The sequence below is a fragment of the Amia ocellicauda genome, chromosome 2 (assembly GCF_036373705.1).
Source record: "Amia ocellicauda isolate fAmiCal2 chromosome 2, fAmiCal2.hap1, whole genome shotgun sequence".
NCBI lineage: Eukaryota > Metazoa > Chordata > Actinopteri > Amiiformes > Amiidae > Amia > Amia ocellicauda.
In genome coordinates this window covers 17,772,681-17,790,486 of record NC_089851.1, presented here as the reverse complement: position 1 = coordinate 17,790,486, position 17,806 = coordinate 17,772,681, and the positions used below count along the sequence as shown (strand labels likewise).

At 36.9% G+C, this 17,806-nt stretch overlaps 1 protein-coding gene across 1 annotated transcript; it reads left to right on the top strand.

Moving 5' to 3' along the window:
- Positions 1 to 634: 634 nt before the first annotated feature.
- Positions 635 to 8,087, top strand: oprk1 (opioid receptor, kappa 1). The gene is given in 3 exon segments (XM_066689212.1): positions 635 to 872; positions 3,897 to 4,249; positions 7,005 to 8,087. Coding segments are annotated over 3 exon segments (1,203 nt in total). The 5' UTR covers positions 635 to 636; the 3' UTR covers positions 7,619 to 8,087.
- Positions 8,088 to 17,806: the final 9,719 nt, after the last annotated feature.

The following is a 17,806-nucleotide window of genomic DNA, read 5'->3' as shown; positions in this document are numbered from 1 at the left end:
AAGCTTTACTGCATCAAAGAGCAGAAAACTATAACCTTATGATTCTAAGCATATTTCCAAATATTACCCAAATAAAACATAGTTATATACATTGCATGATATAATACATACAGTTCATCTTTTTTTAATAAATGTAATATATATGAGATTCTGTTTAATCCTATTGAGTACAATGATAACAAAAGAATAAAAACAATGCCCTTACCCCAGCAGCCCGGGCCTGTGCTGATGCCTGTGGGGTATTGTCACCGCTCTGATGTCACTGAGCGCACACTGGCAGTGCGAGCGGCTGCGGAGGGACCGGGCTGCTCACCTGCTGCTGCCTCAAACTCCGCACCAGACACTGTCAGACACTTTCCAACCAAACAAGAGCAAGGCAGACTTAAGCAGCGTGGGATAACACCTGGACAGGTAGGTGCCAAAATAGTCAAGTAGCTCTGCTTCAAATATCAGAAGCGTCTGACTGGGATTAAGTGCTGGATGTAAAACTGTGCAGCTGCGACGTGTTCCTTTGAATGTAACGTTTTCATGCTGTCATTTCAATTGAGAGAAACTGCTACTGTGTGTATACACTCGCAATGCTCAGTACTAGACCTAATTGATGTGTTTTCTTGTACTTTAAGATCCTCTTTAACAATGGGCACGCCAGTGGAGATTTTCAAGGAGGACAATTGCCTCTCAGTCTTCTCCGAGGAGTGCCTCACAAACTCCACCTGGCTCTCCGGCTATTTTGACATAGATAATGCCACGCACTATTACAACTGGGCAAACCAAACCATGTCGCCTATCATTCCCATCATCACCGCGGTTTATTCCGTGGTTTTTGTGGTGGGCTTGGTGGGCAATTGCCTGGTCATGTATGTTATCATCAGGTAAGATCTGGGATTTTCTTACAACAATGAAGGCATGCATTGATTTCTGTGTTGATTTCTTTAGGTTCTTTATTTCTTTACATGAAAATAGTTTATCCTATGACAATAATTCAGATATCTCAAAACTTACCTATTTATACTGCATCCCTGGGCTTGTGGAATATATCTGTAAAGCATGTGAGCCCCCCAGTGGTTATTCTTAATAGGAAAGAGCTGTGACATGTGAAATAAAACAATCCTTTGGGAAATGCGTTTAAAGCACATGCGTCCCCTGCGTTTTACTTTTAAAGTTATATTTAATCTCATCATACTTTATGCTTTTTTATTTTCTGTTAGAATTGGTTTTGACTCACTTTGTGGCATGCCGTGCAGATATGAGATTATGTTAAGCCTTACTTCTGCCGATTCTCCTGTCCTGTCATCAAGAGTGAGAAACATTGATCCCTAAAAAGAGTTATCCATACCTGCATCTCATAATGCAGATCTGTAGGTAATGAAATCGTGTGTAGAGATGAAAATATGTCAGTATTCCTGAACTGTTGTGTTTCTTCTCAATAGTCTTGTTGCACACAGTCAATATTTCTGTTGAGTTTAAGGTATTTTGTATAGATAACATAATCTGAAACTGGGAAAACGTATTTTAGTAAAATAGTAAACTAAAATTAGACTTAAAAGTTTAGATTTAATCCCAGTCATGGTGTTGCCCTGAACTAGCAGATCATTAGATATCACTGAGGGGTTATTTTAACATGGTATATGGTAAGTGCTTCTTGTTTTACCTCAAAGAAAACAGCATTATCTGTGCTTTGCATGTACGTTAGGCCTTAATGGCTGTGACATAAATGAAGTGTAGGGTTAATATAGGTATCTTAAGTGTAATAAAGTGTGAAGCTTCAATATGGTGATTTATTGCTCATTTGGCACACTGTGAATTCATTAAATGCTGAAGAAATATGTACTGATTTCCATTATTGATTACCAATAGTAGCCATTCTATTGATCACCTGGACAAATGGTTCTGAATGTACTATTGTATTGAACACAGACTGTAGAATGATGTTTTAGTCAATGATTCAGTATTTTAAAATGTCAACTGGCTAACAAGGAATTATGCATGTCCTATTCCAACCCATTCTATATCCATAATTATACAAGTGATATAGGTTTAAATGTTTTTTTTTAAATAAATCAAAAGTATTAAATACATCTAAGTTAAAAAGTGTAATTTGCATGAAACATGAGCCATTTTGTATGGAGTATAAGGCATCTGTATGAAGATGTATTTACTATCTCAAAAGACATGGTTTGCTGGCATACTGGAAACCTTTAAAATCAGAATTGTTCCTCCTGTTGAAAGTCCCCCTGCACACAGTCTAGGTCTTTGATCTTTTACCATGATCCTGCAGTGTTACAGTCCTGCAGCTCTGTGGGTGATTTCAAATAGACAATGAGTAGAGACATGGAAATGATGTTAACCATTTAAGCAAATCATTCAGATGTCCTTTTGCTCCTTTCCAAGACCAGGCTTGTTCTCTGTTCTAGATATTCTGTCACTGAACATGTGGAGTTTGTCACTATTTTTGTCCATTTAGTGCAAACCTTATTTATAAGCACTGAATTACTGTATTTTCCTGCTCTCTTGCAGATATGTGTCAGAGTAATATGCTTCCAAAATGTGAACATATTTTGTTTATACTTGTTCTTGTGCCATTGATTGGAAGCTACTATACATTAGTACATTTGGTTTTGTATTTTTTTAAGGGGCTTTGCTTGGAGAAGGCTTATACGGCATTGTTAACTATAGCAATATACAATATCAGTATTTTATCTTTCTTCTTAATTTACTTAGATTTTCCCAGTCCATAGTGGGTTGGATATGGTACACTGTACTGATATTTAATTTCCATCATCAACGTCATGCAATACCCCCCAGACAGTGGCCTGTGAGGGAGGGGGTTGTTTTTAAACAGGACTTTCATCATAAACGTTTCCTCATTAAGTCTTCATTCCTGATGAAATTCAGAAATTCATCCATCGATCTCACCAGTCACCTGACATTGACCCCACTCATATGATGAGGGGATGAGCTTGGCAGAAGAGTGGAGAAGGAGGTTGTGGATAAATGTAGTGGAGATTGTAATGGAAGGGAACAAATTATACCAGAGAGGGAATGAGAGCAGTGAAAAAGAGGGCAGATGGTTGGCTTTTATCACCTACTACATTGCTGTTTAAGATATGGGCTAGAAATTAAGCTTTCAGGATTTGTATCTTAATACATTCTTTTTCTGTCATTGTATGATCAATGCTGTTCTGCACATATTCTGTGTGCCATTGCAATGCTCTGCTGCTATTGATTTTGCCAGGTTTCTATGCATTATAAAGCCATTATTCCACAGAGAGAAATGCCTTGTATGATTGGGAGGTTAACACACAGGTTCAGTTCTTCACATTCAGTACGACTCTTTCCTGGTCTTCAGCAAACAGCTGTCTACCAGTCATGACTTTATAAATCATGACTGAAATACTGTTATCTAATTCTCATTTCAGACACCACTGACACACACAAAGGTAGAGCATAATGTTTCAGCTTTAATACTTTAAAAATGTATAATGTAATTAGGATTGTAATAAAGGAAAGATACATTACTTTAATATCTATATCATTAATATTGAAAAGAAAATATATCCTCATGAAAATAAATTATATAATTTATAATTATATAAACAGATTGTGTAACAGAAGACAGTGCTGTATGTACATATAGTCACAAATCTCCTTAATTAATTAATATGTAACTGGGGAGCATTGCCTCAGTTAAAATATGTGTATTGAAAGAAGACACCTAACCAATACAATTAATTTACAAATTCCTAATAACACCACACACACAGACACACACACATTTATTACTATGAATTTAATATATAGTATAGACTTATCAGTACTAACATACACAAATTATTCTCAAAATGTTTTTTTTGTTACTGTTATTGTCTTTTTAACCTCAACTTCTTCTTCCCTAGATACACAAAGATGAAGACTGCAACCAACATTTACATTTTTAACCTAGCTGTGGCAGATGCTCTTGTGACTACCACAATGCCTTTCCAGAGTACTGATTACTTGCTCAGTTCATGGCCTTTTGGAGAAGTGGTGTGCAAAGTATTTATCTCCATTGATTACTACAACATGTTCACCAGCATTTTCACATTGACCATGATGAGTGTCGACCGGTACATTGCTGTTTGCCATCCTGTCAAAGCCCTCGATTTCCGCACTCCGGTTAAGGCAAAGATAATCAATGTCTGCATCTGGATACTCTCCTCTGCAGCTGGTATACCGGCACTTATACTGGGAAGCACTCAAACTAAGGATGGTGAGTGGCCAGTTTGCTATCAAACATAATTTCTATAAAAACTATAGCTCTGCATTAATGTTATGACAGATTAGTTTAAAATTGTGAATGCTGTCATTGATTCTTTATGCTCAGGTATAGAACTTAATATGAAGAATGTATTTTTATCTTGTGTTACTGTTAGGGTAGGGTGGGTCAAGACACCCAGCTGAGGTAAAAAGCCCCCGAAATACTCCTACACATGCGTATAGACTTTAGAACATACTATACTATTAGAAGCCATCTGAAGAACTGAGGCATCAGTACATTTTCAGCAATGTTTTTTTATTTTTACCCCACAATTACTAATTGTTTGACATTTATTTTTACCCCTGTAATTGCTAATAAATACAGGCTAAGGCAAAGATGCCACTTTCCCTTAATAGGATGGTAGTGTTTGAGTGATAACAGGACTGCTCATTGCATTATGGGAAATGTTTGTTCCAGAGCACAAGTGGGGCAAAATGCTCATATAGCATACGGTTGGCATTTTGCCACATCATAGAAAACATTATACTAATACATTTTATGTTTACAGCTGCAATGGTTAGAAAATACTAAAGAAAGGGGAAGTTATGGAAGTGAGCAGCTGTTAGCTACATTAAAGGCTATAGAGGAGGGGTCCCACTTATACAGTCAGCAATAATTTTGTCATCTCAGCTCATACTTTGAGGTGTCATGGAGACAGGTGTGTTTCAGACCGAGGGGCAATAATGCTAGGTCGACATCAACCAACATTATACAAATAAGTTGAAATAGCAATACATCACCGCATGGCTTGACTACTTTAGATGTATGACAACTGGCAACTGAAGTAAGTGAATAAATTCGAGTGAAACATCCCATTAATGAAGACACCACAATGGCAGGTAAAGACTGCCTCTCTGGCATCTTTTCCCATCATCAGGATACATTAGCATAAGCATTAGAGAACCACACAGAAAACCTAACCTAACTACAATTACTCCCCTCAATGTTTTATTTCCCATGCAAACTAATGCATGGAGCCCCACCCCATTCAGTTGGGTATTCAAGCTGACTATGAGCAACAGAAACCTTACAACTTATGTTATGCAATAAGATAGACAATTATTCCCACTATGACTGTGACTTCTTGTATTTGGGTTATACATATTTGTGTGACACACACAAAGGTAGAGCATAATGTTTCAGCTTTAATACTTTAAAAATGTATAATGTAATTAGGATTGTAATAAAGGAAAGATACATTACTTTAATAGCTATATCATTAATATTGAAAAGAAAATATATCCTCATGAAAATAAATTATATAATTTATAATTATATAAACAGATTGTGTAACAGAAGACAGTGCTGTATGTACATATGAGCAACAGAAACCTTACAACTTATGTTATGCAATAAGATAGACAATTATTCCCACTATGTCTGTGACTTCTTGTATTTGGGTTATACATAACTAACACAGAGCTATGTTCAATCCTGAAAGTGGGCTCTTTGCCCCAACCCAACTGTTTTTAAAAAAATACAATCATAGATTGATCTATACGAATAGAATGATATACTCCAGTTGCAGATCATGCAGCATTTCTTTGTTAATAGGCTTTCTATCATTGTGTTATTGTCATTTGATTTCTGTGCTGACAGAAGAGAAACATCACAGTTAATTGAGATGTTGGATTAGTACCTGCACTCTTAACAGGGTTTTTCTCTTGAAAGGTTTTGATTAAAGCTTGCAGTATTTTTATAGCCAGTAGCTCCCATTACTTCTGTTTTATGACTGTGTGTTTTAATGGTTTTATAAACCTCCACCAGTCTTCCAATTCAGTGCTGTACATTTGTACATAGATAATTCATCATTCATTGAATTGGGGTTATGGTACTGCAGTCATAAGAGTTGGAAGTGATATAATTATTATAATTGATTCTGCTAATCTGCAGTATTTACGATTTGCAAAAAGTATTATGGTGCTGTTTTTGAACCTCCTCATTTATTTCCCATGCAGTTCAAAGCTTAAAATTTCATATTGATCAAATTGTAGTTGAAAGTATTCAAACCCTTAATTTGAAATTGTGTTATTCAGCATTGTATTTAGTTAAATTAATATTGTTAATTAAACTATAGTTTATACTTATTTATAAATTATATATTTTTAGAATATGTTGATCATTGATTAAGCATAGAGGAAGCTGTAAAGAATCCAGTTACTTGAATTAACACAGAGGATGTGTAAACATTTGAATGCCACTTTTACAAAACTGTAAACATTATGGTTCATGCAGGTACTGCATACACTGAGTCTCAAGACTAAATATTCCAATTGCTTATTTTTGTATTCTTTATATCATAGACATTCACATGAAACATGTTGTCACATATTTTTATATATTAGCAATAATGCTATCTGCTGCAGTCTGTGTCACTAGCTTTGGGCAGTTTTGTTATGCGCTGGTGAATTATCTCCTGAAACTGAGTACAATGGCATGCATATGTACTGAACTGCACAACGATACTCACCACTCATATAATTAAATATACAATTTGGTGTGGATTATGAGCAATTTAGTGTATTGGTTGACTCATACCTCTAATGCCGATATAACAATAGTTTAGATTAGATTGTCTTTGTTTTAATTTCGTTCAACTTCAATAATAATGATAGTGATAACAGAGCTTGCATATTTATCTGAAAGGGTGTATAATTAGAAAACTTGTGTGTGCATAAGAGGTCATGCTTGTGTTATATATTCCTAGGTACTACTGAATGTGCTTTACAGTTTCCGGACCCCTACATGTATTGGGACACTCTCATGAAGATCTGTGTGTTTATCTCTGCCTTCGTTGTGCCCGTCCTCATCATCACGGTGTGCTACACCTTAATGATCCTTCGACTGAAGAGCGTCCGGCTCCTGTCTGGGTCCAGAGAGAAGGACCGCAATCTGCGTCGCATCACAAAACTTGTGCTGGTAGTGGTGGCGGTTTTTATTATTTGTTGGACTCCTATCCATATTTTCATCCTGGTCAAGGCTCTCACACATGTCCCAGAAACCACTGCCTTTATGGCAGCCTACTTTTTCTGTGTGGCGTTGGGCTACACCAATAGTAGCCTGAATCCCATTCTTTATGCATTTCTGGATGAAAACTTTAAAAGGTGTTTTAAAGACTTTTGTTTTCACTCAAAGCTGAAAGCAGAGCGTCAGAGTGCCAACAGGGTAAAGAGTACAATACAAAACCCTTCCTGCCCTCAAGAACACCCAGATGGGACAATCAAGCCAGTATGACTAGTAGTGGAGTTGTCCTCATTTTCTCCCCATGGAAGAGAAGATTCAAATGACATCGGGCTGACCCAGATCACATCCGCAGTGTGACCGTAAAACAAAGAGTACGTTTCAGATCAGAGTCATGAATAAACAGGTTACCTAGCATTGAAACACGATCCCATTTATGTGAATCATTAGTAAACGCCTTCTTAAACAGGTGGAATTAAACAAACCATGAGCAAACTGAGCATTTATATCTCAGTTATGTTAAAAATATTTGTTTTGTTTCTGTGTTTTGTTAAGTATTTTAGTTTCAGAACTATGTATGTATTTTATTATTGAGGTAAAGAGTCTTGAATTACCCTTACCAATATACAATCATATACATAATGGCAGCACATGAAACAACAAATAAATTATAGCTTTTAGCAGGCCTACAGTTACAACCATCTTTGCCAAGGCAAAACAATCTTATTGAGAATTCAAAATGATCAAATTATTATATCCTGTGGTATTATAATGGTCTCCTGTAATAGTCAGTGTAATAGTCGGGATTAAGACTCCCTTATAGTAAAGATTTTCAGTAGATGAGACTTGCACTGATGGTTAATGTTATATATATATATATATATATATATATATATATATATATATATATATATATATATAGTAATTTAATGTCTTAGTTTTCATGTGATGAAATTAAACAATAATGAGATCAAACAAAGTTGAATCAGCCATAACTCTCTCTCTCTCTCTCTCTCTCTCTATATATATATATATATATATATATATATATATATATATATATGGTCTGCTGATGCAAAGCATTTTCTTTTAGACCTAGAGCAGTAATTCCTAGCTCTAGTCACGGGGACCCAGTTTCCTGAGGGTTTTTGTTTCAGCTAATATCTCAATTGTTAATTGAACATATAAGTTCCCTAATTGAAGCTAATTAATATTTTTAAGCAATCACCATAATATTCTTTTAACAATTGGCATTTTCATGTAAAATATAAATTTATATAATTCAAATTATTAGTTATTAAGATTTCAATTAATTAATTGAGAAGTTGGTTAGAAGAAAAAGCATTAGGACAGTGGGTCCCCTGGACCAGGGTTGGGAACCTCTGAGCTAGTGTATATTTTCCCTTTAAATACTGAATATTAAAATAGTAAAATGCTCAGGGATTTTGGGTTAGGTAATTATTAAACAACCAGTGTATTGCCTTTTAGTATAGATGGTGGGAAAAATAATGTATTTTCTACTTGATGCTGAAAAATGTAGGATTTGGTGAGAGTCTGACTTTGTTTAATTTAGGCTGATTTGTACAACCCAGGCCTGAAGGGTCTGCACCTTTCCAGAATCACCAGAATCGGTACTGAACTGGACTAATAATTTCATTGGATCAATTTAACAATTGTGACCAGTTCTTAAGTAATCTGATAATTTAAGGGAACTATAACACCTGCTGGACGTCAGTTCTCCAGGACAAGGGGAGGAGTTCAGTTCCTTTATTGAGGGAGAGTAGCTACACAGTGGTTATTTATACCCTGTATCCATAGGCCGCAAGTGCCCTTTTAACTATGTCCAGGATTCCACATGGCCTCAGTTTGAGTTTGGAAACATTGCCAAAGAACAGGACAGCAAAATACTATGAGCTTCTAAATTTAATTATAATTGTACAGAAATATGAAATACTGAAAATCGCAGCAGTGTGGCATCTGATTGAAAATAGCTATAATATATCTTGTGCGTAAAATCTAATGCATTTTCGGCAGTTTGTTGATTTTGTTGTTTGTGTGCTACTACACATGAAGCTTTTAAATATATATGTTATGCCATCAACAAATATAATGCTGTTGCTTTGAGTACAGTAGAAATGTGATGATATTACCAATGAGTGTCAGAGCTTTATCTGCATGGTGCCATAAACAGACTGGAGTAAAAGGGTTATGCTTGGCTGTTTGAGAATCCTGGACTTGAATGTTAATCTGAAACTTGACAGAGGGCTTTAAACCATGTTTGACTGTATAAATGTATTTTGCAAGTCTTTGTTTAAATGTTATATAATGATATGCTTAAAGATTTGTAGACCTATTTGGAATCTATGTCAGCCTTCTTGGTATAGTTGTGTATCATTTTAACATAGCATACATGTATATAAAGTCTTATTGAAAAGTATTATGTACAGTTTGAAAGCATACAAAATCAATTTGTTTAATTTGAATAACGCTTCAAGCACTTATACACACCTGAAACTGGATTTCTACAGGAAGTAAATATGTGACAAGTCAAAATTCAAACCTGTCCCTTCTTGGGACCTGTGCATGGATGTTTTTGTTCAAGCATGAGAAACATCCTGGTATAATAACTATTTAAGTATTTAAACAAGACAGTTCAGAGCAACAAAGAAGAGAAATGTAATATGTGTCATACTGCCTCATTAACAGAGTCTCTCTCTCTCTCTCTCATATATATATATATATATATATATATATATACACACACACACACACACTGTGGTTTAAAAGCTTGGGGTCACTTTGAAATGTCCTTGTTATCCATGAAAACATACATGAAATTAGTTTGAATAGGAAGTATAGCAAAATGAATATGAAATAGTCATTGACGAGGTTAGAAATAAGTATTTTTAAATGAAATAATAATTGTGTCCTTCAAACTTTGCTTTCGTCAAAGAATCCTCCGTTTGCAGCAATTACAGCCTTGCAGACCTTATGAAATTCTAGTTGTCAATTTGTTGAGGTAATCTGAAGAGACTTCACCCCATGCTTCCTGCAGCACCTCCCACAAGTTGGATTGGCTTGATGGGCACTTCATACGTATTATACAGTCAAGCTGCTACCACAACAGCTCAATAGGGTTGAGATCCAGTGACTGTGCTGGCCACTCCATTATACACAGAATACCAGTGGACTGTTTCTTCCCTAAATAGTTATTGCATAGTTTGAAGCTGTGCTTTGGGTCATTGTCCTGTGTAGGAGGAAATTGGCTCCAATCAAATGCCATCCACAGGGTATGGCATGATGATAGGTGATAGCCTTCCTTCTTCAAGATCCCTTTTACCCTGTACAAATCTCCCACTTTACTACCACCAAAGCACCCCCAGACCATCACATTGCTTCCACCATGCTTGACAGATGGCATCAAGCACTCCTCCAGCATCTTTTCATTTAGTCTGCATCTCACGAATATGCTTCTCTGTGATCCAAATACCTCAGACTTAGATTCATGTGTCCATAACACTTTTTTCAAATCTTCCTCTGTCCAGTGTCTGTGTTCTTTTGCTCATCTTTATCTTTTCTTTTTATTGGCCAGGCTGAGATATGGCTTTTTCTTTGCAACTCTGCCTAGAAGGCCAGCATCCCGGTGTCGCCTCTTCACTGTTGATGTTGAGACTGGTGTTTTGCCGGTACTATTTAATTAAGCTGCCAGTTGAGGACCTGTGAGGCGTCTGTTTCTCAATCTAGACACTGTAATGTATTTGTCCTCTTGCTCAGTTGTGCACCGGGGCCTCCCACTCCTCTTTCTATTCTGGTTAGAGCCAGTTTGTGCTGTTCTGTTACGGGAGTAGTGCAGAGCGTTGTATGAGATCTTCAGTTTCTTGGCAATTTGTTGCATAGAATAGCCTTAATTTCTCAGAACAAGAATAGACCGACAAGTTTCAGAAGAAAGTTCTTTGTTTCAGGCCATTTTGAGCCTGTAATCAAACCCACAATTGCTGATGCTAGTCTAAAGAAGGCCAGTTTGAGTGCTGCTTTAATCAGCACAACAGTTTTCAGCTCTGCTAACATAATTGCAAAAGGGTTTTCTAATTATCAATTAGCCTGTTAAAATGATAAACTTGCATTAGCAAACACAACGTGCCATTGGAACACAGGACTGATGGTTGCTGATAATGGGCCTCTGTACGACTATGTAGATATTCCATTACAAATCAGACATTTCAGCTACAATAGTCATTTACAACATTAACAAATATTTCTGATCAATTTTATGTTATTTTAATGCACAAAAAAATAGCTTTTCTTTCGAAAACAAGGACATTTCTAACTGACCCCAAACTTTTGGACGGTAGTGTATATATACAGCTGTACATTTTTCTTAAATCAGCATCTTTAGTAAAACCAGAGAAACTGATAATTTTGCTCTGATAACTGATAATTATATATAAATATATATATATATATATATATATATATATATATATATATATATATATATGTTTGAATTAGAACAAAACAGAAACAGTTATGTGTTTATAACTATCTGTTTCAGTTGTAAGCAACATTAAGTCATCCTGCTAATTAATTAGCAGTATTAATAACCATTTGCCTGCTGGAATTTCACTTAAAGATAGACAATTTGCACACAACAGCCTTCAAACTTCTCGCTGATGCTTGGACCATCCTATTTTCTACAAGGAATTTCTCATGGGTTATTTAATTATTCAAAACATTACTCATTGGATAGAGGGAGAATTTCCATTGATGACCTTGACATTGAACTGGTGTAACTACACTCCAGTCATTACTGTTACAGAGAACTGTTATCCTTAATTGTGTGAGCCTATTATTTAGTTAAGTTAGTGGGCTATGTTGCTTTTCTGGTTGTAACTATAACACATAAGTTATCTTAAGAGTATTGTCATGAATGTCTTAGGAACAAATTGTAAAAAATCAACAAAAGTGATTTTAGAAAACACTGTAAATAAATAAATAAAGTAATGTATATTAGATTATAATGGACATCAGTTGTACTGTAACAGCTATTGAACAATATATTTTGATTTTGTAAACAAAAAGTGAAAATGAAATGACCTGCTGTACAATGCTGTCCTGTAATATTTTTACTTAACTGGGAAGTCTAATATATGGAAATGTTCAACCAACAACACACTGTTTATACTGCTTTCTGCATGGTACTAATGTTGTCCAATGTGAACTAGAAGATATAATTTCTCAATATTTGAAATAAGGAGCTGTGTCAAGCTTTGATTGAATTTCTCCTTTTTGGGGTGTTTCGGTGAAGTGTTTGTGTGTGTGTGGGGGGGGGGTTAGGGGGAATAATATTTATATTCCAGAGGTATATTTCAATATCAGGACTTATTTAACAGAGACCTGTTCAGATGTACTACTATAGATGCCTGTGTAACTCCAGATTAGAAGCGCACTAGAAGAAGATGGCTGATCATATCTTGGCTGATATACAGTGAGGGAAAAAAGTATTTGATCCCCTGCTGATTTTGTATGTTTGCCCACTGACAAATAAATGATAAATAAATGGTAGGTGTATTTTAACAGTGAGAGACAGAATAACAACAAAAAGATCCAGAAAAACGCATTTCAAAAAAGTTATAAATTGAATTGCATGTTAATGAGGGAAATAAGTATTTGATCCCCTATCAATCAGCAAGATTTCTGGCTCCCAGGTGTCTTTTATACAGGTAATGAGCTGAGATTAGGAGCACTCTCTTAAAGGGAGTGCTCCTAATCTCAGCTCGTTACCTGTATAAAAGACACCTGTCCACAGAAGCAATCAATCAATCAGATTCCAAACTCTCCACCATGGCCAAGACCAAAGAGATGTCCAAGGATGTCAGGGACAAGATTGTAGACCTACACAAGGCTGGAATGGGCTACAAGACCATCGCCAAGAAGCTTGGTGAGAAGGTGACAACAGTTGGTGCGATTATTCGCAAATGGAAGAAACACAAAATAACTGTCAGTCTCCCTCGGTCTGGGGCTCCATGCAAGATCTCACCTCATGGAGTTTCAATGATCATGAGAACGGTGAGGAATCAGCCCAGAACTACACGGGAGGATCTTGTTAATGATCTCAAGGCAGCTGGGACCATAGTCACCAAGAAAACAATTGGTAACACACTACGCCGTGAAGGACTGAAATCCTGCAGTGCCCGCAAGGCCCCCCTGCTCAAGAAAGCACATGTACAGGCCCGTCTGAAGTTTGCCAATGAACATCTGAATGATTCAGAGGAGAACTGGGTGAAAGTGTTGTGGTCAGATGAGACCAAAATCAAGCTCTTTGGCATCAACTCATCTCGCCGTGTTTGGAGGAGGAGGAATGACCCCAAGAACACCATCCCCACCGTCAAACATGGAGGTGGAAACATTATGCTTTGGGGGTGTTTTTCTGCTAAGGGGACAGGACAACTGCACCGCATCAAAGGGACGATGGACGGGGCCATGTACCGTCAAATCTTGGGTGAGAACCTCCTTCCCTCAGCCAGGGCATTGAAAATGGGTCGTGGATGGGTATTCCAGCATGACAATGACCCAAAACACACAGCCAGGCAACAAAGGAGTGGCTCAAGAAGAAGCACATTAAGGTCCTGGAGTGGCCTAGCCAGTCTCCAGACCTTAATCCCATAGATAATCTGTGGAGGGAGCTGAAGGTTTGAGTTGACAAACGTCAGCCTCGAAACCTTAATGACTTGGAGAGGATCTGCAAAGAGGAGTGGGACAAAATCCCTCCTGAGATGTGTCCAAACCTGGTGGCCAACTACAAGAAACGTCTGACCTCTGTGATTGCCAACAAGGGTTTTGCCACCAAGTACCAAGTTGAAGGGGTCAAATACTTATTTCCCTCATTAACATGCAAATCAATTTATAACTTTTTGAAATGCGTTTTTCTGGATTTTTTTGTTGTTATTCTGTCTCTCACTGTTAAAATACACCTACCATTAAAATTATAGACTGATCATTTCTTTGTCAGTGGGCAAACGTACAAAATCAACAGGGGATCAAATACTTTTTTCCCTCACTGTATGTTGAAATATTTCAAAATATATTTCAAGCAAATATATCTTAAAATGTCTAATGGTACCTTGAAATTATAATAAATGTATTGCAATGCTTTATTTTATCTCAGAATCATATTAAGATATCTAATAGATTATATAAAATGCCAAAGCAGCATTCATGTTTTCTCTATGCACACAAACAAGTCAGGAGCCAATTTTCAGGTATTATGCGTAATGTACAACCCTACTTGAGTTACTGTAAGCATTCTATATTGTCACCATACACACAACGAGGCACAAAGGCCTGTGGGTGTACGCCTGCAGACAGCTTGTATTGCTTTTCCATGTTCAAAACGTGCTTTGTTTAGCTTTTGGTATAACCTTGAGAGGGTTTTAGGCAGCTTCAAAGTAGTCTGAAAAAGCTTCATTTTTGTTTTAATACAGTGACAATGTGAGCACTCCTACGGCATTACTGTGCCAATCAAGAGCTGCGAGAAGCTTGTTTTGCACTGAAGAGCTTTTATGTTTAATAGCATGAAAATTCAGCAGCACAAAATTAATTTGCTGTGGCACCACTAATGGTTCTGAAATCAATTTGCAGCTCAAACATTTTTTATTTAATCAAGCCCTAAATGCTATTGGTTATTTTGATACAACATTAGTGTATTGGTTGTAGACAGCATAAATAAATTATACATACATACATACATACATACATACATATATACAGTGAGGGAAAAAAGTATTTGATCCCCTGCTGATTTTGTACGTTTGCCCACTGACAAAGAAATGATCAGTCTATAATTTTAATGGTAGGTGTATTTTAACAGTGAGAGATAGAATAACAACAAAAAAATCCACATAAATGCATTTCAAAAAAGTTATAAATTGATTTGCATGTTTATGAGGGAAATAAGTATTTGATCCCCTATCAATCAGCAAGATTTCTGGCTCTCAGGTGTCTTTTATACAGGTAACGAGCTGAGATTAGGAGCACTCTCTTAAAGGGAATGCTCCTAATCTCAGCTCATTACCTGTATAAAAGACACCTGTCCACAGAAGCAATCAATCAATCAGATTCCAAACTCTCCACCATGGCCAAGACCAAAGAGCTGTCCAAGGATGTCAGGGACAAGATTGTAGACCTACACAAGGCTGGAATGGGCTACAAGACCATCGCCAAGCAGCTTGGTGAGAAGGTGACAACAGTTGGTGCGATTATTCGCAAATGGAAGAAACACAAAACAACTGTCAGTCTCCCTCGGTCTGGGGCTCCATGCAAGATCTCACCTCGTGGAGTTTCAATGATCATGAGAACGGTGAGGAATCAGCCCAGAACTACACGGGAGGATCTTGTTAATGATCTCAAGGCAGCTGGGACCATAGTCACCAAGAAAACAATTGGTAACACACTACGCCGTGAAGGACTGAAATCCTGCAGCGCCCGCAAGGCCCCCCTGCTCAAGAAAGCACATGTTCAGGCCCATCTGAAGTTTGCCAATGAACATCTGAATGATTCAGAGGAGAACTAGGTGAAAGTGTTGTGGTCAGATGAGACCAAAATCGAGCTCTTTGGCATCAACTCAACTCGCCGTGTTTGGAGGAAGAGGAATACTGCCTATGACCCCAAGAACACCATCCCCACCGTCAAACATGGAGGTGGAAACATTATGCTTTGTGTTTTTCTGCTAAGGGGACAGGACAACTGCACCGCATCAAAGGGACGATGGACGGGGCCATGTACCCTCAAATCTTGGGTGAGAACCTCCTTCCCTCAGCCAGGGCATTGAAAATGGGTCGTGGATGGGTATTCCAGCATGACAATGACCCAAAACACACAGCCAAGGCAACAAAGGAGTGGCTCAAGAAGAAGCACATTAAGGTCCTGGAGTGGCCTAGCCAGTCTCCAGATCTTAATCCCATAGAAAATCTGTGGAGGGAGCTGAAGGTTCGAGTTGCCAAATGTCAGCCTCGAAACCTTAATGACTTGGAGAGGATCTGCAAAGAGGAGTGGGACAAAATCCCTCCTGAGATGTGTGCAAACCTGGTGGCCAACTACAAGAAATGTCTGACCTCTGTGATTGCCAACAAGGGTTTTGCCACCAAGTACTAAGTCGAAGGGGTCAAATACTTATTTCCCTCATTAACATGCAAATTAATTTATAACTTTTTTGAAATGTGTTTTTCTGGATTTTTTTGTTGTTTATTCTGTCTCTCACTGTTAAAATACACCTACCATTACAATTATAGACTGATCATTTCTTTGTCAGTGGGCAAACGTACAAAATCAGCAAGGGATCAAATACTTTTTTCCCTCACTGTACTTACATGTTACAGTACAGTGTTTTTATAATTGTGGGATATTGCTGGAATCTGGTTTCCACAAGAGACCGTGCTGTACATGGATCTTAAATTGGAGTTTAGTTAAGATTAGTGAGACATGCCTTCCTCAAATCAAATATTTGAATGATAAAATTATTGATTCTATTTGCCCTGTATTGGCTTGGGGGAATATGATTAGATTCAGATATCACTAAAACACAAGGAAAATTTAATGTGAACAATTTGATTAAAACGGGAAATGATTCACTATTTTTGGCACCTATGATTAATTTGTATAGCCTCATGCATCTTCCATTTTCCCTTTAAAGGTTTTATACTTTAGATCATATTTATTTGTTTTATCTCTACACATTTATTTATTTTCAATGAACAGTGTGCTTTGTTGTAAACTTCAATAATTTCAATGTAAATGGTCTGTACTTTATTTGAATATTAATAAATACATTTAAGAAAATGCAATGTGCATGTTTTTTCTTTGACACTATGTGTGCTTGAGATTTGTTAATATGTTTATTATATACAAAAATCGATTATGAGATAGAAACTGTGAGTGGCGTTTAGTATAATTAGTAATCTTCTAATCATCCTACATCGTATTGTATCCATTCATTACAATTAATTATGGATCTTTTAGCATACCTAAGTTAAATTAAGCTCTCCATCATTAAGGACAGGGTTGAGTTATTGTCTGCGATTCTTAAAATGCCAACTGCAGCTAATAATCAAGTTTACTAAGGTAATTTTACGGAGATCAACTAAGGGCTCGGGTTCCATGGGTTTTCTATTCTGACTCAAGAAAACTGTACTCAAGTCAAATAAGGACCCTGGACCCTGGTAGTCAAGCAAGGGTTTCTTTCCCCAGGAACACCCACATTTTTAGAACATGCTTCAAATGATTGTGCAGATGTAGTTTCATGTTTAAAGAAGCCATACATATGGCCTTAAATTGGAAAGGATAACAACAGACTTCACTCGTCTCTAGATCATAACCCTATTGGGATTCAGTTCACAGCTGTTGTCAGGATAATGAAGACATGCATAGGTTTTCAGCAATTTCATTGATTAGCTTCACATTAGTACTGTATCATGGCCATAAAACTGTCTTATATAACAGCTATCTGTACTCCCCGTTAAAGTGCAAAGGAGCTGAATGTACACAGTGCATTAA